This window comes from Lipomyces tetrasporus, assembly GCF_029532465.1.
Source record: "Lipomyces tetrasporus strain NRRL Y-64009 chromosome Unknown POJ06scaffold_2, whole genome shotgun sequence".
Lineage (NCBI taxonomy): Eukaryota > Fungi > Ascomycota > Lipomycetes > Lipomycetales > Lipomycetaceae > Lipomyces > Lipomyces tetrasporus.
Genome location: NW_026611597.1, coordinates 1,491,904 through 1,511,829, shown reverse-complemented (window position 1 = coordinate 1,511,829; position 19,926 = coordinate 1,491,904). Strand labels below are relative to the sequence as shown.

The 19,926-nt window shown below is 51.4% G+C and overlaps 8 protein-coding genes across 8 annotated transcripts; 4 read left to right on the top strand and 4 right to left on the bottom strand.

Annotated features, from left to right (window-relative positions):
- Positions 1-646: 646 nt before the first annotated feature.
- On the top strand, positions 647-4,113 carry POJ06DRAFT_246244 (Muniscin C-terminal mu homology domain-containing protein). The gene is made up of 3 exons (XM_056186760.1): positions 647-789; positions 987-1,851; positions 1,900-4,113. The coding sequence occupies exons 1-3, from the start codon at positions 748-750 to the stop codon at positions 4,032-4,034; spliced, it is 3,042 nt and encodes a 1,013-aa protein (XP_056046436.1). The 5' UTR covers positions 647-747; the 3' UTR covers positions 4,035-4,113.
- POJ06DRAFT_246242 (uncharacterized protein) lies at positions 4,114-5,379 on the bottom strand. Its single transcript, XM_056186759.1, has one exon. The coding sequence runs from the start codon at positions 5,315-5,317 to the stop codon at positions 4,322-4,324; it is 996 nt and encodes a 331-aa protein (XP_056046435.1). The 5' UTR covers positions 5,318-5,379; the 3' UTR covers positions 4,114-4,321.
- Positions 5,380-5,880: 501 nt separating this feature from the next.
- On the bottom strand, positions 5,881-7,365 carry POJ06DRAFT_246241 (thymidylate synthase/dCMP hydroxymethylase domain-containing protein). Its single transcript, XM_056186758.1, has one exon. The coding sequence runs from the start codon at positions 7,232-7,234 to the stop codon at positions 6,209-6,211; it is 1,026 nt and encodes a 341-aa protein (XP_056046434.1). The 5' UTR covers positions 7,235-7,365; the 3' UTR covers positions 5,881-6,208.
- Positions 7,366-7,871: 506 nt separating this feature from the next.
- On the top strand, positions 7,872-10,912 carry POJ06DRAFT_206411 (Spb1 C-terminal domain-containing protein). Its single transcript, XM_056185376.1, has 3 exons — positions 7,872-8,008; positions 8,059-8,163; positions 8,223-10,912. Exons 1-3 carry the CDS (start codon positions 7,940-7,942, stop codon positions 10,617-10,619), a joined length of 2,571 nt encoding a protein of 856 aa, XP_056046433.1. The 5' UTR covers positions 7,872-7,939; the 3' UTR covers positions 10,620-10,912.
- Positions 10,913-13,086: 2,174 nt separating this feature from the next.
- POJ06DRAFT_235925 (uncharacterized protein) lies at positions 13,087-14,049 on the bottom strand (the record flags this gene model as incomplete). Its single annotated transcript, XM_056185866.1, has 1 exon — positions 13,087-14,049. The coding sequence occupies one exon, from the start codon at positions 14,047-14,049 to the stop codon at positions 13,087-13,089; it is 963 nt and encodes a 320-aa protein (XP_056046432.1).
- A 1,250-nt stretch (positions 14,050-15,299) lies between these two features.
- On the top strand, positions 15,300-17,035 carry POJ06DRAFT_246233 (integral peroxisomal membrane peroxin-domain-containing protein). The gene is made up of 2 exons (XM_056186757.1): positions 15,300-15,802; positions 15,858-17,035. Exons 1-2 carry the CDS (start codon positions 15,495-15,497, stop codon positions 16,864-16,866), a joined length of 1,317 nt encoding a protein of 438 aa, XP_056046431.1. The 5' UTR covers positions 15,300-15,494; the 3' UTR covers positions 16,867-17,035.
- Positions 17,036-17,307: 272 nt separating this feature from the next.
- Positions 17,308-18,743, top strand: POJ06DRAFT_60320 (uncharacterized protein). Its single transcript, XM_056191259.1, has one exon. It carries the CDS (start codon positions 17,443-17,445, stop codon positions 18,385-18,387), a length of 945 nt encoding a protein of 314 aa, XP_056046430.1. The 5' UTR covers positions 17,308-17,442; the 3' UTR covers positions 18,388-18,743.
- Positions 18,657-19,767, bottom strand: POJ06DRAFT_60347 (Mss4-like protein). Its single transcript, XM_056191261.1, has 3 exons — positions 19,129-19,767; positions 18,905-19,071; positions 18,657-18,849 (listed from the first exon to the last, which is right to left on the bottom strand). The coding sequence occupies exons 1-2, from the start codon at positions 19,453-19,455 to the stop codon at positions 18,982-18,984; spliced, it is 417 nt and encodes a 138-aa protein (XP_056046429.1). The 5' UTR covers positions 19,456-19,767; the 3' UTR covers positions 18,657-18,849; positions 18,905-18,981.
- Between the last annotated feature and the right edge of the window lie 159 nt (positions 19,768-19,926).

Genomic DNA, 19,926 nt, shown 5'->3' with positions numbered 1-19,926 from the left:
GAATTCAAGAATGTATCTCCTGATGTTAGTCTAGATAGGTGCGGTCCTCATAGAGAATTGTAGGTCGTAAATGGCAAGCTTATTGGGACGGCGCAGATGTTGAGGTCCCTCGAAATCTCGTAAATGACTAAGTGTCTCAACTAAGGTTTCTCGACGCTCGCAGAAAGCTCCCTTGGACGAGGACGACGGTTACTTTACGATTCCTGGCATTCATCGCCAGCATTGTAATGCTTTGGAAGAAAAAATCTTGATGTTGCTTTTACTTGGACTATCGGTTATTGCATTGTTAAATTTATGATCTGTTGCACTGGTTATGGGCTGGCTTGGCGGTACTCTGGCAAGTCAATGGTTTTTACAATTTTGGATTGGATGAGGTTGTTATAATAGATCTGTCAATTTGAAGAACTAATGTGGCTTAACTTGATTATGTGTGAATGGGCATTAGATAGACGATAGACGACGACGAGGTTGCGCAAAGGTATTTTGTTCTCGTTTTAATCAAAATATGACTGGTGGTTTGTCGCAAAGATTGACTGCAGAACTGACCGTCGAAGAAGTTGTAGGCTGTGGTTGCTGTGGATGGACAAGGCGCACGGTGCGATGGTTCGTAAAATTCGTTAAAGTTCCGAAAAGCCAAACAGGGCGGATCACTTCCAGAACACAAGAATCTGACACCCCGCCGTAACCTGTTTCCCGTCCACGAAACCAGCGCATCTCATTTCGAGCAGCCTCCAGAAGTCATCCACAATGGATTCACTAACGCGCATGGAGTACGCGGATAAAATACTAGTATGTAATTCATGTACGTTGACATAAGGCTTGGTGAGCGAGTGGCTGCAGCGGCAGACATAGATTGAGTTTGGACATCGTTCCCCCGAGATGTCCGGAAAATAAGCCTGCCGTCGCTGCTGCCACGATTGTGATCGGCTTACTCAGGCAGATTGCCTGATGCACAAGGAACTTGCTAACTGATACGTGCGATTTAGTCCTCGTTGCCACCCGCGGACGCCGTGACGGTTCTCCGTGACAGGCTTGGTACTGCCAGCCGGGCCAACGAAGAGATCGCGGAATGGATCGACGAACGTTATCGTATCGAGCAGCAATACGCAAGCGCCCTTGCGCGTCTATCGTCCCGCTCGATTCCGACCGACATCGCGACTGCAGGATTGGGTACGTTTGTGGAGGTGTGGTCAAAGATAGTGGAGTCTACTTCTGTGTTGGCCGGCGCGAGTCAATCGTTTGCAAATAAGTTGTCGACAGAGATTGTCGGACCTGTCAGAGTTTATGCGAACTCGAACCGAGATTGGGCGGAGATGCGTGCAATTCAAGAGAATTTATCGAGTGTCGCGAGGGAAATTGAGAGTGCAGAGGACAAAGTTGAGAAGTACAAGAAGAAAGGATCTGCCAAAATAGCAGGAGCACACCAGAACGTGAACAATGCAGTGGCCGAGTGGGATTCCCAGGCGCCGCTCGTGTTTGAGAAGTTACAGGGTATTGACGAGGCGAGATTGGTGATGCTGAAGGACGTTTTGACCCGGTACGAGACCTCCGAGGTCGATAAGGCTCAGCGAGTTGTGTCGCTCTGTGAGGAAAACTTGAACTTACTGCTGTCGTTTGATCCACAAGACGAGATCAAGATGTATGGCCTCCAGATTCAGACTAACGGTGTGCCTCATACCGCAAGGACATCGTCGAGATATCCGCCACCTCCCCCTCCACATATTCACCAGACTGCGTCTCCTGCATCGACAGTTAACAGTGCGGTAGCCATGCCCTCACCTGCTGTGCCATCGCCTTCAGGCAAGAGACGCACGTCGGTCGCTACTGCAGACAGCAGCACAAGCAGCCCAAGTATGTTTTTATCTTGAATCACTAGTTGGCGCAAATTAACACGCATAGGCCCATCCAAGTCCAAGTTCGGTCGCATGAGTACTATACTAAGACCTGGTAAGGGCGAAGGCGGACGACGAGGCCTCTTTGGCCATAAAGACAAAGACAAGAACAAGTACCGCGAACAGATTGATGTATCGCCTGTTCGCGAGCCATCCCACATGTCGTCTGAGACAGCATCGATTGCATCCAGCCGCTCACGGTCATCTCGTCCAGAGCCGCCGCCACACCGAACTACGAGCGGCGCGGTGCCCGTTCTCCCAATCCCGGCAACGGGGGCCAGTGGCCCCGCCGCGACATCGTCTCAGCCAGTGACGCCCTTCGTTATCACGAATGGTAATGGCTACATTGAGGACCCAGATGCGATCAACGTGATCGGGACCGTCGACCATTCCGACCTTCCTGCACCGATCGCGCCGGCTCCATCGCAGCCGATTCAGCCAGTTCTTGCGTCGCAGCCGCAGCCGGAAGTGCCGCAGGTCGATTCAGAAGGTTTCTCGATTCCGCCCCCGATCTCGAAAGATTCTGCGCTCGCGTCGCTGGAAGACGATTTGACTGCATACCACGACCAGTCGAGCATCAAAGTCGACATCCAGTCACAGACAATCAAAGACGAACAAGACGACGCTCAGGCGGCCGTTGAACGTGTTGCGGCGTCGCTAAGAGAAAGACCTACGATTTCTGGACGGTCGATGAGAGGTCGGAGGGGCGAGATCCAGAGCAAGTTGTTTACCGGGGGTGTGTTGGCACCGGCTACGGAGTTGGATGTGACACAGGGCGTACATAGTATTCCGCCGCCACCGCCGCCGCATAGAGGTGAGCCTGGCGTTCCGTCGGTCGCACCGATTGAGGAAGAGGAGGAGGCTGCACCTGCAGTTGGACCGGCCGTGACTACCGAGACTGTGTCTGAACAAGGCACTGCGGTTGACAGTTTCGTGGAGACGCCGAATGAGGCTGCAGAGACAGCGCCAGTCGTTGAGAAAGAGGCAGTACCAGAAGCTGCGGAGGAGAAGTTTGAAGAGAAGACCGAGCCGGTACCGCCGGCTGGATACCCGTCGGTGGCCTCGCCTCCGGTTCTTTCGCCGTTATCGACGGAAACTGCTGTGACGGAGAAAGCTGCTGAGATCGTACCGGAATCCGCTGTTACATCGGAGCCGTATTATTCGCCGATCTCAGCTGCGCCGTTCACTCCGACTACGCCGCAGGATTATTACACTCCGATCGTGGAACCAGTGCAGCGAGCGCCGGTTGGGCAGCGGATGGAGTCTTCGACGTCGATCACGTCACCGACACGGAGCACTACGGCGGCGGCGGAGCATCCTCAGGAATCAATCGTGCCAGGACTATCTAGCAGTGTTGTCGAGACGGTGCATGTCAGCTTACTGAACGGCGCACCTACGCGTGTATTGATTGTGGGCGAGGTCGCGTTGTCGTTTTCAACCACGACAACCACGACGCCGTCGCCGGTTCCGCTGCGGTTGACGAATACGTCTGCACTCGACCGGGTGCTGCCGAACCAATCGTTCCTAACCCCGTCTGAGAGTGAGGACGAGTACACGCTGCATTCTGCGACGTTATCCAGTGCGCCGGCTATTGCGTTCAAGTATTCAATTACGTCGCTGTCGTACGCGCCGATAATCGTTGACCCGATCTGGAAATTCGAGCCGCACCAGACATCTGTGATGATGTATTACTTTTTGAATCCAGACTTCCCGGTGGATGAGCTTACGGTGTCGGACATGAGTATCCAGGTCGCGATTGAAGGTGCTCGGGCGACGGCGTGTCGGAGTAAACCGTCAGGCGTGTTCGATCAGGAGACTGCCAAGCTCAGCATTCCGATCGCCGGAGAAGGGCAGGAAGTAACGCTGCGCAAGGCCGACGAGAAAGTGCAGGTGCTGGTGCGATTTTTAAATGACGGTCTAGCGAAGGAATCGTCGTCCGGCGGCGTCGTGGTCAAGTTCCGGTACTCGCCGCCTCCTGACCTGGACGGTGTTGGGGTCGAGGTTTTGGACGTTGCAAAGAAGAGTGGGCAGGAGACGGTCGATCCGTTTGCCGATGAGGCTGGGGCGGAGGGTGAGTGGAGTTTGGTGCCTGTTGTGCGGAGTGTAGTTGCGGGTCAGTATTTTGCCACGGAGAGTGCTTAAAATGTCGGGTGACCGTGTGTATTAGTTAATGTGGTTTTTTTTTGGTATACTGTTGCTTGACTCTTGATGGATAGATTAATGCATTAACGTACAGTACATACAATACCAATTTTCCGACCCGAACAGAACCCATAACTACGAAACAAGCACAAATGACCAACAAACCGCGCACCCAAATGACGTAAAAATGCGGGCAATCGCGACCGAGACCAATAAAAAAGTGCATAATGCACTATCGTAACCTTAGAAATGCACACGATCTAAAGCGATTATGTGATAAAAGAAATTTAGTCATCATCAGGAACCATCTCGAAGAAGTCCTGAGGAGCCGTCCATGTGCTCTTTGACGACGATGACGAGCCCCACCCTTTCAGGACGGATTTTAATGCGCCGCCGAGAGAGAATGCGTTAGGTGACGACGAGGCGGTAGAGGTCGCCGTGCTGGCCCCACTTCCTGTGGTCACGGTTGTCGACACGCTTGTAGTGCTAACGGCCGAATCGATGCTTGCCCGCGGCGCGTCATGGGTGGAAGCCTGAGCTTGGCTTTTCCGGCGCGGGAAGAAACCGAGTCTGTTTCGTGCGACAGCGCAGACTTCGACTTCGCCGACGCTTTCGACAATGGCCCAGCCGACGAGTTCGGCGGCAGAGGGGACGCCGGGCTGGTCTGACTTCGCAGCCGCTTTGGCATGGAGATGGAATTGCATCTGGATGCCGCACTTGTCAACAGGGAGGAGGAGTACGGCGCGTGACTGGATAGTGTCGTGCGGCCAGAGTCTGTTCGCTTGGCGGAGAGCGGCGGCATCGATGCTGTATGTGAGGAGAATTGAGGGAAGCGTGTCGGTCGGCTTGACCGGGTGAATGTAGATCAGGGCGTGGCCAGGCTCGACATATGGGCACAAAGTCGAGACCGTTGAAGACTTGGCCGACGACACTGATGAGACGGAGTCGCGTCTGCGGGCTGCGGTGTGGAGTTGCCAGAACAGTTCGGCGTTCGCGGCCCGGTTGTGGGACAAGAACCGGAGTTGGGCCGAGGCAGAATATGGCGCAAGATCGTCTGATGTCCGGACCACTTCGCCTGCGTTGGCCAATATGTCGTCGCTTTCTTCGATTGCGGGTTCGAGGTCTGTGGAGAAGGCAGTTGGCCCGGTGTGAGGAGCCAACGGATCGCAGATCGGGGAAGTCGACAACTGCTGCGGGGGAGACTGCGAGCGGCGGCGGGACCGGGACCGCGAGGACGATCTGGGTAGAACGGACGAGACGGGAGCAGCGACGGCGGCGGACATTGTCTTCGGCAGGGAGCGTAGAGCGAGCAAAGATGGTGAAGAGTATGGGCTAACAGTGTAGGCGGATAAGGATCAAAGGAATCAGGATCTTGTTAAGTACACCAAGTGTTCAATTTTGCACCGTGCGCACCGCCACAGCAAAAATGAGGGCGAACGCCTCGGAAGCGTAAACACGCTCAGACCAGCCTCGGAGATAGCCACCACCAAGGCACCGACGCAATATACAACGATCATCAACAAACTGTCGGGCTGCGATTTACTAGTTATATTCAACAACCCCGGATATGTACATACAGGTTCCACACATACTGTGGACGCGATTGTGGCCGTGCAGATAACGAAATCAGCACGCCGTTGCGCGGCCAGATTGTGGCTTGTCGGTCCCCGCTTGCGACCCAGAAGTGGGAAGCGGCTAGCCTAATGGGGCAAAATCTCTTCATAGCATGTGACTCAGTGTGGCGGTGCGTGAACATGACGTAATAAGCATTGGGCTGGTGCGGCAGCCGCTCGGTTGGGAGTTTATCTCGTATCATCCCGAACACGATACCAAATGGGATGATTTCCACAATTATACCTCCATGAATGAACGCTCTGCCTATAACGTTGGCCTGAGCTTAATTAACTCCGTCGTTCACTGGTTGTAACCGCATTCGTTTATACCGGCTTTATTGTTACCCGAAATTTATGTCCTGTAATACAGACATTCAAATCTGCTCTTTCGAGGGCTTAGTTATACAAGTCAAGATCACAGACTTCAGGTGAACACCCATATGCATGATATTATCTAAGTAGTCACTAGAAGCAACAATGATACAACCGTAACCATAGGGACCACTTCTCATAAGTCATACCTACATTATGCACTATCGTACAATTCCTGACATCATCCGCCTAAACTGACATCTTCATCTGAATCTTACCATGCGGATTATACCCAACCACTTCAAAGTCCTCAAATCTAAAATCATCAATGTCTGTAACATCCCGCTTGACAAACAACTTTGGAAACTCTCTCGGCACCCGATCGACTTGCGTCTTCATCGCGTCAACATGATCTAGGTAAACATGTGCGTCGCCCAAGCAATGCACAAACTCGCCCGGCTTCAATCCACACACAGTGGCAACCATAACCGTCAAAAGCGCATAGCTTGCGATATTAAACGGCACGCCTAATCCCATGTCTGCCGACCGCTGATACAGGCAGCAGGATAGCTCGCCCTGCCCATCTGGCCCGTTCGGGTACGACACGTAAAATTGGGCAAACATATGGCACGGTGGGAGCGCCATCTTCTGCGCGTCAGCCGGATTCCACGCAGTAAGGATTAGTCGGCGGTCGTACGGCTTATTCTTTATCTTCCAGATCAGGTCCCTCAACTGGTCCACGCCTTTGCCGTTGTAATCCGTCTTTGCATCAACATACTCTGCGCCAAAGTGTCGCCACTGGAACCCGTAGACCGGACCGAGATCCCCGACTTCCCGATGACTAAGCCCGACGCTGTCGAGATATTCGCGCGATCCATTGCCATCCCAAATGTGGATGCCGTTCGCCGCCAAGTCAACCGCGTTCGTACTCCCCGACACGAACCACAGTAGCTCATGGACAATTCCCTTTAGAAATACCCGCTTGGTGGTCAATAGCGGGAAACGGTTGTGGCGCAAGGAAAATCGCATTTGTGGTGGCGCGAACAGGGACAGCGTGCCAGTGCCGGTACGGTCGAGTCTCTTCTCCCCGGTCGAGAGAATTTGCGCACATAGTGACAGATACGATTCTTCCTCAGGATTTGCAGAACGGCTCGGCTTAGTCGTCGCTGAGACCGACGTGAAGTGCGACATTGGTGGAGATGACGGCGGAGTCGTGAGCTCGTCCTCACTATTTCGAAGCGGCGAAGACGCGGACGAGGACGACGACATGTTCATACGCTGGGATCACGATTAGGGCCCTCCGCGTGATCAGATTATTTCTGCAATTCACCGTGATGCAAGTTTCGCCACAGTGAAATAAAAAAAGACGAGGCACAATAGCTGCGCCGGGGTTTATATTGTCGGGCTGAAAACGCGGCGAGAAAAGAGCCTCGACTAACGCGACGATTTTCGTCGCTGGCGGAGAGGTAAAACCCTTATCCACATCCTGGACTCCCGCGACGCGTACTTCACGCGCTCGACTAGTCCGACTTGACCGGTTCGTACAATTACACACACTGACAATATCCACAACTGGTTAAACACCTAATTGACGTATCGTACCAATTAGTTCCTACAGTTAATCATAAATTGAAATTTTTCTGGAGAGTCGGTGCCATTCCCCCGCCAACTTGGCCGAAGCTCGATGAGGCGACTGGGCACAACGCGAGACGAACTTGCAATAAATTCACCGTCAGGACTCAGCAGAATATGACATCTTATCTACCGTACTTATGATTCTGTATTTGGTGTTTGGTGTGTAATAATATGTATACGGGATTTCCGATATCGGCCGTACTCTACACCCTAACCCGCTACGGCACAGAGCGCGGCTTATTACCCGGTCTCAAACCTCCCAAGCCCATCAGAAAAACTTTTTGGACTCATATATTTGATATTTTTATTGATTTTGTTAGCTGTGCGTTAAATTAGCAACTAGAAATGGGAAAGACGCAGAAAAAGTTTGGCAAAGGTCGGTTGGATCATTACTACCGTCTTGCCAAAGAAAAGGTACCCGTGGAAGGCGAGATAGGTTCTCGCTCATTGCTAATGATCCGTAGGGATACCGTGCCCGTGCTGCGTTCAAGATTCTGCAGATTAACCAGAAACATGGTGGCTTTCTAGAAAAATCGAGAGTCGTTATCGATCTTTGTGCCGCGCCCGGTGTAAGCTTCTTTGTGCATTTCCTTTTTCTTTTTGAACAAAGTACTGATGATCAACAAAGTCGTGGTGTCAAGTCGCTGCCAGTTTATGCCCGGTGGACAGTTTGATTGTCGGTGTGGATTTGGCTCCTATTAAGCCAATTCCGAAGGTCATCACGTTCCAAGAAGATATCACGTCCGACAAATGCCGCGCTCAATTACGACAGCATTTGAAGACGTGGAAAGCGGACTGCGTGCTCCACGACGGTGCGCCTAATGTTGGTACCGCGTGGGTCCAGGACGCGTACACGCAGTCCGAACTCGTGCTGCAATCCCTCAAGCTCGCGACCGAATTCCTCATGCCGGGCGGCATTTTCGTGACCAAAGTTTTCAGGTCGAAGGATTACAATAACTTGTTGTGGGTGTTTAACCAGCTATTCAGCAAAGTCGAGGCAACCAAGCCACCCGCCTCGCGAAATGTGTCGGCCGAGATTTTCGTAGTGTGCAGAGGTTTTAAGGCGCCGAAGCGGATTGACCCGAAATTTTTGGATCCGAGGTCCGTGTTTGAGGATTTGACTGACCCGACCCCAAATTACGAGGCAAAAGTGTTTAATCCCGAGAAGAAGAAGAGGAAGAGAGATGGTTATGAGGAAGGAAATTATACCCAGTTTAAGACGATGTCGGTGTTGGACTTTGTTAAAGGTAACGATGCGATTGCGGCGTTGGGATCAATGTCCGAGTTCAAATTTGAGATTCCGGACGTCGCGACTGAAGGGCGTGTCGAAATCGAGGATACAGAGCAGAACGAGCAGCCACCCTCGCCGGAAGAATTACACAGAGATCTCAAGATTGTCAAGAAGTTAGAAGAGACGTCAACCGAGATTAAGGAGCTCTGCAAGGATCTAAAAGTTCTCGGCAAGAAAGATTTTCGACTCTTGCTCAAGTGGCGGCTCAAATGCCGCGCTGCGATCGGATTGGATAAGGACGACGAAGATACGGCAGAGGCTGAGCAGGATCCTACTGCAAACATGACCGAGGAGGAAAAAATTGAATACGAGCTCCAGGGACTGCAGGATAAGGAAGCCGCGAGACTGAAACGCGAGCGTCGGAAGAAGAACGAGCAGCGGCAGAAGGAGGTCACTCGCATGCAGCTTGGCATGCTGAATCCGGTTGATATCGGTATCGAGGCGGCTCAGGTCGGCAGCGATTCGCTTTTCAGCTTGAAGGAGGTCGAGAAGAGTGGCCAGCTCGAGACGCTCGCAAGGGGCAAGATGAACATGATCGTTACGAACGAGGATGCAAAGAAGAAAGACTTCGGGGAAATTGAGATCGGCGAGAACAGCGACGAGGACGCAGACAGGCTCGAGGACGAGCTCGATGTCATGTACGAGCAATATCAAGAACAACGAGCAGACAATGACGCCAAATATCGGGCCAAAAAATCCAGAGAGGAGCATCCCGACTCTGAATGGACTGGTTTCGAAGAACACGCATCGGAGTCCGACGGCGATGACGAGGATGATGGGATCAAGTTCGACGAGGACTACCAGTCTTCTTCCGACGCCGAGTCTGAGGATGACGAGCCAACGCCTAAGAACAGAAACCTGCTGACGGCATTGGAAAACAATGACGCTAAAATTAACGGGTTGAGCAAAACGGCGCACAAGTTTTTTGGACAGACCGTGTTTAAAGATATAGATGGCTTGGACTCAGAGAGTGACTCGGATGAAGCGATCAATAAAATAGTCGAGCTGCGGAAATTGCAAGACCACCCGAAGGCCGAGCCCGATGAGGAGAGCAAGGCCAGTGCCGGCCAAGATGACAGGAACTCATTTGAGGTCGTCAAGGAAGTCAAGGAGCCAAAGAAAAAATCCTGGAGCGACGACGACAGCAGCGATGAGGAGGCGGCCGAAGACGAACGTTCGACTCCGAATATCGATATTATCACGGCTGAAGCCATGACGCTTGCCCATCAGCTTGCTCTTAAAGAGAAATCCAAATCTGACGTGATAGACGAATCCTACAATCGGTACTCGATGCGCGACCGCGATGGCTTGCCGCAGTGGTTTTTGGATGACGAGGATCGGTTTAGCAAGGCTATCCGGCCTGTCACCGCCGAAGCGGCGGCTGCAATCAAGGCTAAATTACGTGCTCTTAACGCGCGGCCCATCAAGAAGGTTGAAGAGGCCAAAGCCCGAAAGAAGATGAAAGCTGCTCGGAAGCTCGAGAGGTTGCGCAAGAAGTCGGACATCATTATTGAAGATCCTAGCAAGTCGGAGAAAGAAAAGGCGGAAAGTATCCAAAAGCTCATGCGCAAGGCGTCAAAGAAGACCACAAAGCCACAGGTTAAGGTTGTTGTTGCTCGTGGCGCCAACAGAGGTATTATGGGTCGTCCGAAGGGCGTCAAGGGACGATATAAGATGGTTGATGGGCGCATGAAGAAGGAGATGAGAGCGTTGAAGAGAAAGGCTAGTAAGTAATCTATGTGCGATCGTAAGGGCGAGTGTTTGGTTTTGTATGTTATTGGTTGCATGGGATTGTAGCATCGTGTGGAATAGTTCTATAGAGTAATTGCGTGCATACGCTATCAAGAGGTCTGGAACCTGATCCTTGAGTTTCCTATAGACGTAATGTATGGGAAACCGGGTCATATGGGATCCTGATCACTAAATTCATCAAACTTTTAACTTTGATCTTGTCCTACGCGCCACACAATTGACCAAATCCAACTCCGACTCGCTCGAACTGTTCTCTACTTCTTCCTCTTCTTGTACTGTATCTACTTCTTCAATTGGGCGCTTACGTGGCCGCCTACGTGGTCGTTTTGCCTTAGGTTTCTCTTCCGCCTCGCGAACGATTTTCAACGCTTCCTCTGTACTAAACACAAATTCGCCCCGTAATTTGATCCTCTTACCCTTGGTTCGTTTCTTATGGGACTGAAGCAACTCCCTACACTCTTGAAGCTCCTTCCGTAGAATCGTTAATTCAGCATTCTGACTTTCGGCCAGCTGGGTCATTCGCATCGCATATCGCCGAGTTGGTGAAGCAGGGGATTCATTGCTTGCCAGAGCTGTATTAAAGACCAAATTTGTGTGCTTTAGTCCTGTTCCATCTGTAGGAGAGTTCTCAAGAATGGAGAGGTCTAGGTCCATAATATTAGTTGAGATTTGACGAGTACATGGCGGCTCAGGAGCTGGAAGTATAAGCCTATTTAACACTCGCCGAGGACTAAATGGAATCAAACCAGCTCTTTTCCACCCACTTTGAATGTTCTGAGGTGTAAGAGCTTTCTCTCGAATGCGTTGAAAAAGTTCAACCCAATCATCGCGGTTTATTCGCTGTATACCAGCCCGAGTATGCCGGTCCACCTCTTTGGCATGATATATCTTTAATGGCCCACACACCCCAACATTAAGTGGCTGAAGTAAATGCGAACAACGAGGAGGTAGAATAAGAAGGTCAATACCACTCTCCATACATAACGCAATCATATCGCCCGTGATGTGGCTAGAATGGCCATCCATAATCAGTAGCCGTGGCTGATTTTTAGACTTCTTGCGTGACTCTGGCTCAAATACTTTCCGTAACCACTCATAACCATGGCCATTAGATGTCGAGCCGCTAGTACTCGTTGAGAATCGCCATTCGGGAGGTGTATTCTGCGGAATACATACTGAATTGGTATTCTGGGCCTTAAAAATAACCATTGGTGGTAGGGCGCCGCCGGCTCCGTCGACACATTCCAACACAGTTACCCACTCTTGCTTGCCTGCAGTAACCTTCCAATTTGATTTCTGAGTAGAATCGATAATCATACGCGTAGATTGAGTGTCGCCAACTGCAAATCCTGTCTCATCCATATTGTATATATCGCAGAGTGTGTAGTTCTGTTCTTGGAGCCGGAGCTGAAACGCGTCAAACCAGGCTGTAATCTTGTCGGAGGTTGCTTCTTTATGTCGTGCAGATTCTAATTGGCGTGAGTAACTTTCAAGTCTGGATATCGATTTAGGAATCGGTAGAGCCATTCGTCGCCAATAGGAGTAGAATCTGTAGGTTCGTTATTTCGACGCGACGCGACTTGAACGCGTCGAGTACGAATCTCTTCAGCCATTTCTTTCAACAACGCCGGTGGTGCAGGGTAGCCTGTCGCCGTAAGACGTGTAATCCATCGTGCTAGTGTCTTTTCTTCCGCGTTCGAGAGGATCTGGTAGGTTTCGTGAGACTGAGTACGCGATTTAGCTCCAGCCATTCGATCGACGAGCGTTGACTTGGGAACTTCAAAGTTGGTGGGCAGCACTTCTAATGGATGGAAATTCATTCTTTTCTAAGGCCAGAATAGCCTTTTGGATCTTTTCTTCAGATTGATCGCTTTTAGAATGTTGATTATAACCCATGTTATAAGTTAAAGAGTTCGCAAAGTAGAGTGGGGTATTTGGTGACCAGGTTCACCATATGACCCGGTTCCCCATACATTACGTTACAAGCGGGAATCTATAATCCTGCAGAAATAACAAAACATGTAACCTCGAAGAACATAACCACCGCCACACCATCTCGACCTTTGCTTTCTACTCAGCTGCACATGCGAGTGCGTTGAGGCTTGTCTCCATTGCCAGTCATGCTGAATGCAAGATCTCGGCGTTTTGAATGTTTGAAACGTTGGGTCTGGTACTGAATCCAATCGTTGATTTTATCTAAATTGTGACAAAAAACATCACTTAAGCCAGTATTAGGTATAAAATTGTGGCGAAGAACATCATATTTAGACCAATATTAGGTATAATACTATGCACAATACAGTTATAAGTTAAAATAGCAGATAGCACGCTGCCCCCTTAACACCATTCATAGAACTCCAAAGCAAATACAATACCAAACCGATGCAATCCAATTTTCGTGCCTAACCAAGTATATGCTATATAAAGTGGCGAATTATTACAAACAGACTCACATTCCCTCCATGCGAATGTCGTCGACATCCTCGTCATCGTCGTCTTCTGGATTGGAGCCTGACAGTGCGGGCGACAGCGGCGATAATGGTGACAGAGGCGAAGGCGAAGGCGAAATTGACGAGAACTGACGGCAAGAGTTTGAGGTGCTGCCGGTCAGCGATGAGCCGAGAAGCGAGGACGTGGGGGGATTAGCTGAGGACGAGTACGTCGCTACGCGGGCTAGCCCTGCGGCGGAGCCGGCCGTGGAGCCTGTTTGTTGCTGGGTATACCGCATTTGTCGATGGCGCGCCCAGCTTTGTGAAGACGTGCTGCCGGCGCTGGAGCTCAGACTGCAGAGGGACAGATTGGAGCCGAGAGATGGCGAAGTCGAGGGCAGCGGGAACTGGAACTCCTCGTCGGCTAGGAGCATTGGTGTGACTGGTCCGAGAGGCGATCCCACTGGCATGAGATACGGCGTCGCATCGGATGGTTGGTTTGCTTGCTGCTGTTGTTGTTGCTGTGCTGACTGAGCAGTGTACATTCTGTTCACGTTCGCGTTTGAGACGAAGCGTGGTGGAGAGGGCATGCTCATGTTGAACGCCGGGTTGCGGGGCTTCATCTGATGATGACGATGGTACGACGCTGACGACGGAGACGCTGGGAGCAGCGGCGACGGGGATGGGGATGGGCTCGTGACGGTCGTTGTGGACGACGAAGGCGTGATGTTCGCGGAGGCGGTTGCGAGGACAGGTGAGGATGCGAGGAGGAGTGGCGACGGTGCTTCACGGGCTGCAACTTGCATTGGCTGTGACGGGTTATGTGCGCCGAGGATTGTACCGGGAGCAGCAGCGAGAGCAAGAAGAGCAGGCGAGATAGGTGCGGTTGGCGAGGCGGATGGTGTCGAAGCAGCAGACGAGAGCGCGAGGATGAGCGGCGAGCAGCGGGGAGACGACGTAGATAACGAGACCGGAGGAGACATTATCTTTTACCAGACTCCCCGGATCCCAGGGGCGATCAGGACTTAACTAGAAGCGCGGACGCTTGTTCCAGACCAGAAGCGGAAGAATTCTGGAATGTTAATAACGGCGACGTGCAGCAAAATTGGAAGGCCGACCAGAGTGAATCAACGTTGACAAGCGAAGGAATTTGGGGCGGAATCACCACTGGAAAAACCTGCGAGCACGCGATCGACAGTTTTCGCTTAATCAACGATGCTTGTTACCCGGACCTCCTGTCGCTGGCTAAGTCCCAACTCATTTGGTGTGAGCTTTTCACTCCTTTATATATATCTCGTCAGTAAAGTCAAGTTGTAATTATATTTCAAACGATTCTACGGGCACATATATGCGAGAGAGTGAGCTGTGAACGAAGTTCTGCGGTGTACGTGTAGCGGGTAAGGATACTGCAAACCTTGATGGAGGATTGATGAGAAAGGTCTGAAGATGGACTAACTATACCAAGCAGATTCTTCTGCATTTGTTAACGCAATTAACTTAATATTGTACGATGCAACATTGTAGAAATTGCTATATACAACAACCGTGAATAAGAAAACATGCTTCAACTTCCGCGTATTGAGTCCGGCCTCGCCGGACTCTGCCAAGTTCGACGGCTCTCTAAAACTACATTAACCGCCCTGGATATAGTTAAATTAGTCTGGCGACAAGTTTTATGTTGAGTGCGCAACAAGCCCAAATGAGCGCTAGCACAAGCCATGCCAAATGCCGGCTGCTCTCCGGCAAGCGACCTTCAGACCGGGTAATTGCTGTGTGGGGAAATATTATTTGCTGTGCATAACTTATCCGAGCTAAATGAGATTCGGCCCGCCAGTGATGATGACGTCATGAGTCTGGCGGCTGAATTTGCCGCGACTTCCGCTCAGATTGAACCAATAATACAGTCTAGCTTAGTCGACCAGAATTAGCCTGCTAAATGAGGAATTGACCCTCGCACATGGTCGATGACTCTGCCGGGGCGTAACTGCCATGGCCACAAATCATAATAGAATATTTTGCAAAATATACTTCATAAAATTTATTGCACTTTTACTGCGAGATTGTCAACGCAGCCTCCAAAGTTCAATTGCAACAAGGTCCAAGCCACAAACTCAAACTAGTCCGTATGATTGCTGCTAGTTAGTTGTTGGACCTAATTGTAAATAAATTGAAAAGGCCAGATGAGTTGTTAGAAGGTTCACATGGGCCGTGACTCTGTGTGCGCGGACCGTGCTGGCATCTGCGCGGGAGTGTCTACGCGCGTGCACGTTGCCATTTATACTCTTGTCCGAGGCAATCACGTTCCCCACGTCATCACCCAGCTTTTCCTTCATCATACCCTTTTTCTCGCACCCACACTCGGTAGCAAACCCCAGGTCGGCGTCTGGCTGCCTCGTCCAGATAACTTTGCTTGCATACTGGTTGCCCGATGAACTACGCCCCGCGTTCGTTCCGCGAGCTCGCCGCCTTGAAGGACATTCTCTACGGCGGCGATGATGCCATGTCTTCTTCGTCTTCTTCGTCGTCCCAAGATGGCAGCGGAAATAAGGAGTCGCGGAAGGATCACATAACCGATAAGCTGCTTGAGCGACTATTTGCAGCCGCCCTGCCTGCAGCCGATGTCGCGAACGGCGGATCGACTTCGTCGGATGTCGCGGAGCGGCTCCAGGACCAGAAGAACCGGCCGGCGTTCTCGGTCCCGGTCATGGCGCGCAATTTCAGTCGGTTGAATGCGAGGTCAGACGATGAATTAGCGTGTATATGTATCCGTTGCTAACCAACGTGATTGCAGAATCGGTGTCGTGTTTAGACTGCAGTACAAGATCATGCGCATTCTGACCTGGCGGAATGCCAATCACACGTTCTCAGCTTTGGCTATTTATTCGTTCATATGTTTGTATCCCTTTCTACTAGTGCTATTTCCTGTGACGGTTGTCATGTTAGGCGTTATGGTCCCCTCGTTCGTACAGCGGCATCCACCACCTCCGTCGCCGCTTGCAAGTTTCCCCGTCCCATCAGAGGGACCGCCACTAGCCGAAGCACGTGAGCTCCGACCGGTACCAGAGCTCTCGCGCGATTTTTTGATGAACATGCGCGACATTCAGAACTTCATGGACGACTTTACCCACGCGTACGATAGGATCGTCGGTGCGCTGTCCAAGCCCACGAACTTTAAGGATGAACAATACTCCTCAGCCGTCTATCTCGCGCTTCTTGTCGTCGGTGCGGTTATGTTCCTGCTCTCACCGTACCTGCCTTGGCGCCACATTTTTCTTGTCTGGGGATGGATCATTGTCAGCATGGGTCATCCCAAAGCGCGCCGCATGCTCAAATCGTCACACGATATGTACGTGACTCCGCGCGAGCAAGAGCTGTCCAACCTTTTCGACGCATTGGTGGCGAAAGATATCGTGTTGGACGAACCCCCCGAGCATCGGCACGTCGAGATTTTTGAGCTCCAGCGACAAAAGAACTCGGATGTGGACGAGTGGGACGACTGGTTGTTCAGCGCGGCTCCATACGACGTCCTCAGTCAGCAACGCGCATCGAAGCAGCGACCGCAAGGTGTCCGGTTCTTGGACGAGGTTCTACCGCCGGTCGGGTGGAAGTTTGCGCGGGATTCGGCTTGGAAACTGGATTTGCGCCCCGGGGAGTGGGTGCTACAGCGGTCTCTTGTGAACGCAGAAATCGATAGTAATTCAAAATGGGTGTACGATACCACTTCGTCCGGGCACAAAGGCGAATGGAGACGGCGGCGGTGGTTGCGGGCGGTCGAGCGACAGGTGACGGGAGAAGAGTAAATAGTGTTGCATATGATGATGAATGATAGTATGGTTGGATGGGTGTAAGTGGGTAGATCACGACAGTTTTGTATTTTATGGGTATGGTTTAATTGCAGGTAGGAAGCTGTGGACCGGAAAAGTTGTAAATATAAAATGCATGCTAAATATTATTGGAGTTTATTGATATCTAGTTAGTTATCCTTTCAAGACCCAACGTTAAAATTGTTATACTTTTGCTAAGTGCAGTCGCTAATTGACTGGCTCGGATGTCGTAGTATTAATAAATGAAGGACGAGCACTAATTGGGTAACGTGCCGGATATTACTGCTGTTGCTCCGGTATATGACACATAAAAGATATCTGCTGCAGTCTCAAATGCAGGGGCCGGGAGAAATTACGTGATGAACTCCAGGCATCTATCTCCCAAGAGTAATCAAACTGCACTGTAGGCAACACTGTGAGCCGCATCGTGCCAGCGTCAATATATATTGAATCCCATCCACTCACCAGTCACCACGACTTGTGGCATATTAATGCAAGTTTGTTCCTCGCGCAGAGCATCTGCAATTAACCTCGCGCGTGCAACATATCAGCATGTCTACATCGCCCTCCTGCGGTCCGACTGTCCTCAGGACAGCGACATCGCACTTCTACTCCGCCCATGAACACCAGCACCAGCGTCCCGCGCCCTCATCATCGTCCTCCGGCCAGCCGTCAATCAGAACCATAACCTCCACCAGCACCTGGTCCGAGTTTCCAGTCGACGAGGAGTACTCGGCAGATTTCTCCCCCGAATCATGCACCAAACGGTTTTGCTTCCGCAGCCACACCGCCGCACCAGCCCAAACTCCACTCCTGCCTCCAACGCCATGCGTGCCTGTCCGGCCACTCGACGCAAACAAAGGGTACCCTCTCCCGACAAACTGCTTTACAGACATCGACTGGATTGCAGAGTACAATTCTAATAGCGCGTACTCTGCCGTCCTGACCCCGCGTGACCTGCCTGGCGCCGTCCCGCGCACACTTCCGCCGTCGGCCGTTCCAACGACCACTCGCGATCCAGCGAACCGTCACCCACCTCTGCCGCAACGAAGTCGGCCGAGCGTGGCAAACTCGTTAGTGCAGACTGATATCGACGGCGACGATTCCAGGTTCTGGTACAAATCGACGACCCGCTTCGCGTCCCCCGAGGACGAATGGGATTACGAACGGCTCAAGAGACGGATACGAGAGTACACGTCGACCGAAATGTGCCGCGAATCTGGAGTTGATGCTGGTCCGCCATCGCGACATGGGTTAGGTCGAGCCGCTGCTGTTAATGAGACGGTCCGGCAGGCGGCCGTGCGCCGATTAAAAGTCGTGTTGGCACACCTGACTGGCGTCGGCAATGCTGACACTACGACTACTGGCTCTTCCGGCTCGTCCGCGACCGACGACATGGGTCTCAATGGCGATCAAATCGATATAGCACGCCTGCGTATGGCTATCGAGGAACTCAGTGTCAGTTCTTCCGAATGGACTCGCTCCGGGCAGCAGTAGAGCATTTGTCGTTATTGTATTTTTTTGCATCGGATAGGTGGACATATTACGGGTATCTTGATTGGCAGTTTGGTTTAATGGCAAGTCGAGGCTGGGTCAGGTTGTACATACGGTGTAATTGTTAGTTACATGATCTATTCTGTGCTGTAATCGTCATTCTAGTTGTTTGTCTATGAGGTATCTGTTAAAAAATCGCATGCTAGCTTTTAGCGCGACTTACTCTCATCCTCGGCGCCATAATAATGACTACCGCATTCGCTAACGCGTATTCGCAATTTTGGACGCGTGAGCACTACATGATAAGGCGCCGTCCTCACTCGTCAATTCTCAGAGAGGATATTTCCGCTTGGCCGTTAGTCTTGTGTATGTCGATTTTGTTGCCGGATCAAGCTTTCCAATAACAAACGTCCTATTCACATTGGGTCACCCTGATAGAATTATGGTGCTGTTCTTTAGTAATTACTAATGTAGTAAGCATCGATCAACAGAACCGTATTTATTATTTTTCACAGTATACATAATCTCCGCAATCCTCGCAACTCCAACCGTCGTAAGATCAAAAGAGCGAACATTCAGATTCGCTGGCCAGCACAATTACGCCTGGTCGAGGTTCGTGAAGTTGTCTATCTCGAACCAATGCAGCTTCTTGCTGTTGTATACCGACGCAGTGGGCTTCAGTTCCTCCTGCAATAATCTGTTAGCAGAGCGAAATTAAATGTGGAGCTCAGAGTGGCAACACACAGTATTCCATGCGTCCTTCAGAGTGCCGGCGATCACAATCTTGTTGCCGGCAAACGGCTTGGGCTGTCGGTACAAGTTTGTTCCGCAGTTGGAGCAGAAAGTGCAAGGGACAGGGTTGCCAGAGTCGCCCTTGTAGGACCAGGACTTGAGATATTCTTCGCCCTGGGTGATCTTGTACTTGTCATCAGGAACAGGGTACACCGGCGAGAAGGCACCATATCTTATCTTGCACTCGTCGCAGTGGCACAGAATGGCGCCGTCGGGCCGGTCGATTTCAGCGTCGAACTGGATCGCGCCGCAGTCACAGGATCCGTGATAGGAAGGCATTATCGCTGTCTAGTCGATATTTTGAAAAAGGGATAGTTATGTCGGTTAGGTGAATATATCAGGTTGTCGAGGGAGTCATGCCATGATTATATATGCCAATGCCGGTGACGTAGAGTGGGTGGTCGCCGGGGCATTTTAACTCGCCGAACCAGATCTTCCGCCGGCCAGCATACCCGCACGGCGTCGTGCATCATGCATCTCGAGGTATCGATAGAGCTCCACATGAGCTACAATTTGCGTGAGGCTGTGCTTACTGATCCGCAGGCAAATCACGGAAGTGATCAGCCTCAACGCCCATATTAAACGTTTCGGTGTGGCTCATGAGCTGCTGCCGACTACTGCCGACTCGGACAGCCAAGAGACGCAAAAACGCGCCTTAAACGTGGCCTCTCCTAGGTCGACGAGTAAGGCAGGTGTAGTCGAGACGTCGTCGGGTTGTTTACGCTTCGGTCGTGTCGGCCCGAATATATT

What these genes read in the sequence shown, in the direction of transcription:
- POJ06DRAFT_246244 (XM_056186760.1), top strand. Translation starts at nt 748, where the DNA reads ATGGATTCACTAACGCGCATGGAGTACGCGGATAAAATACTA. An exon ending in AGTACGCGGATAAAATACTA is followed by an intron (nt 790 to 986) that starts GTATGTAATTCA and finishes CGTGCGATTTAG; the next exon opens with TCCTCGTTGCCACCCGCGGA. An exon ending in CAGCAGCACAAGCAGCCCAA is followed by an intron (nt 1,852 to 1,899) that starts GTATGTTTTTAT and finishes TAACACGCATAG; the next exon opens with GCCCATCCAAGTCCAAGTTC.
- POJ06DRAFT_246242 (XM_056186759.1), bottom strand. Translation starts at nt 5,317, where the DNA reads ATGTCCGCCGCCGTCGCTGCTCCCGTCTCGTCCGTTCTACCCAGATCG.
- POJ06DRAFT_246241 (XM_056186758.1), bottom strand. Translation starts at nt 7,234, where the DNA reads ATGAACATGTCGTCGTCCTCGTCCGCGTCTTCGCCGCTTCGAAATAGT.
- POJ06DRAFT_206411 (XM_056185376.1), top strand. Translation starts at nt 7,940, where the DNA reads ATGGGAAAGACGCAGAAAAAGTTTGGCAAAGGTCGGTTGGATCATTAC. An exon ending in ACCGTCTTGCCAAAGAAAAG is followed by an intron (nt 8,009 to 8,058) that starts GTACCCGTGGAA and finishes AATGATCCGTAG; the next exon opens with GGATACCGTGCCCGTGCTGC. An exon ending in ATCTTTGTGCCGCGCCCGGT is followed by an intron (nt 8,164 to 8,222) that starts GTAAGCTTCTTT and finishes TGATCAACAAAG; the next exon opens with TCGTGGTGTCAAGTCGCTGC.
- POJ06DRAFT_246233 (XM_056186757.1), top strand. Translation starts at nt 15,495, where the DNA reads ATGAACTACGCCCCGCGTTCGTTCCGCGAGCTCGCCGCCTTGAAGGAC. An exon ending in TTCAGTCGGTTGAATGCGAG is followed by an intron (nt 15,803 to 15,857) that starts GTCAGACGATGA and finishes ACGTGATTGCAG; the next exon opens with AATCGGTGTCGTGTTTAGAC.
- POJ06DRAFT_60320 (XM_056191259.1), top strand. Translation starts at nt 17,443, where the DNA reads ATGTCTACATCGCCCTCCTGCGGTCCGACTGTCCTCAGGACAGCGACA.
- POJ06DRAFT_60347 (XM_056191261.1), bottom strand. Translation starts at nt 19,455, where the DNA reads ATGCCTTCCTATCACGGATCCTGTGACTGCGGCGCGATCCAGTTCGAC. An exon ending in TGAAGGACGCATGGAATACT is followed by an intron (nt 19,072 to 19,128) that starts GTGTGTTGCCAC and finishes AGATTATTGCAG; the next exon opens with GAGGAACTGAAGCCCACTGC.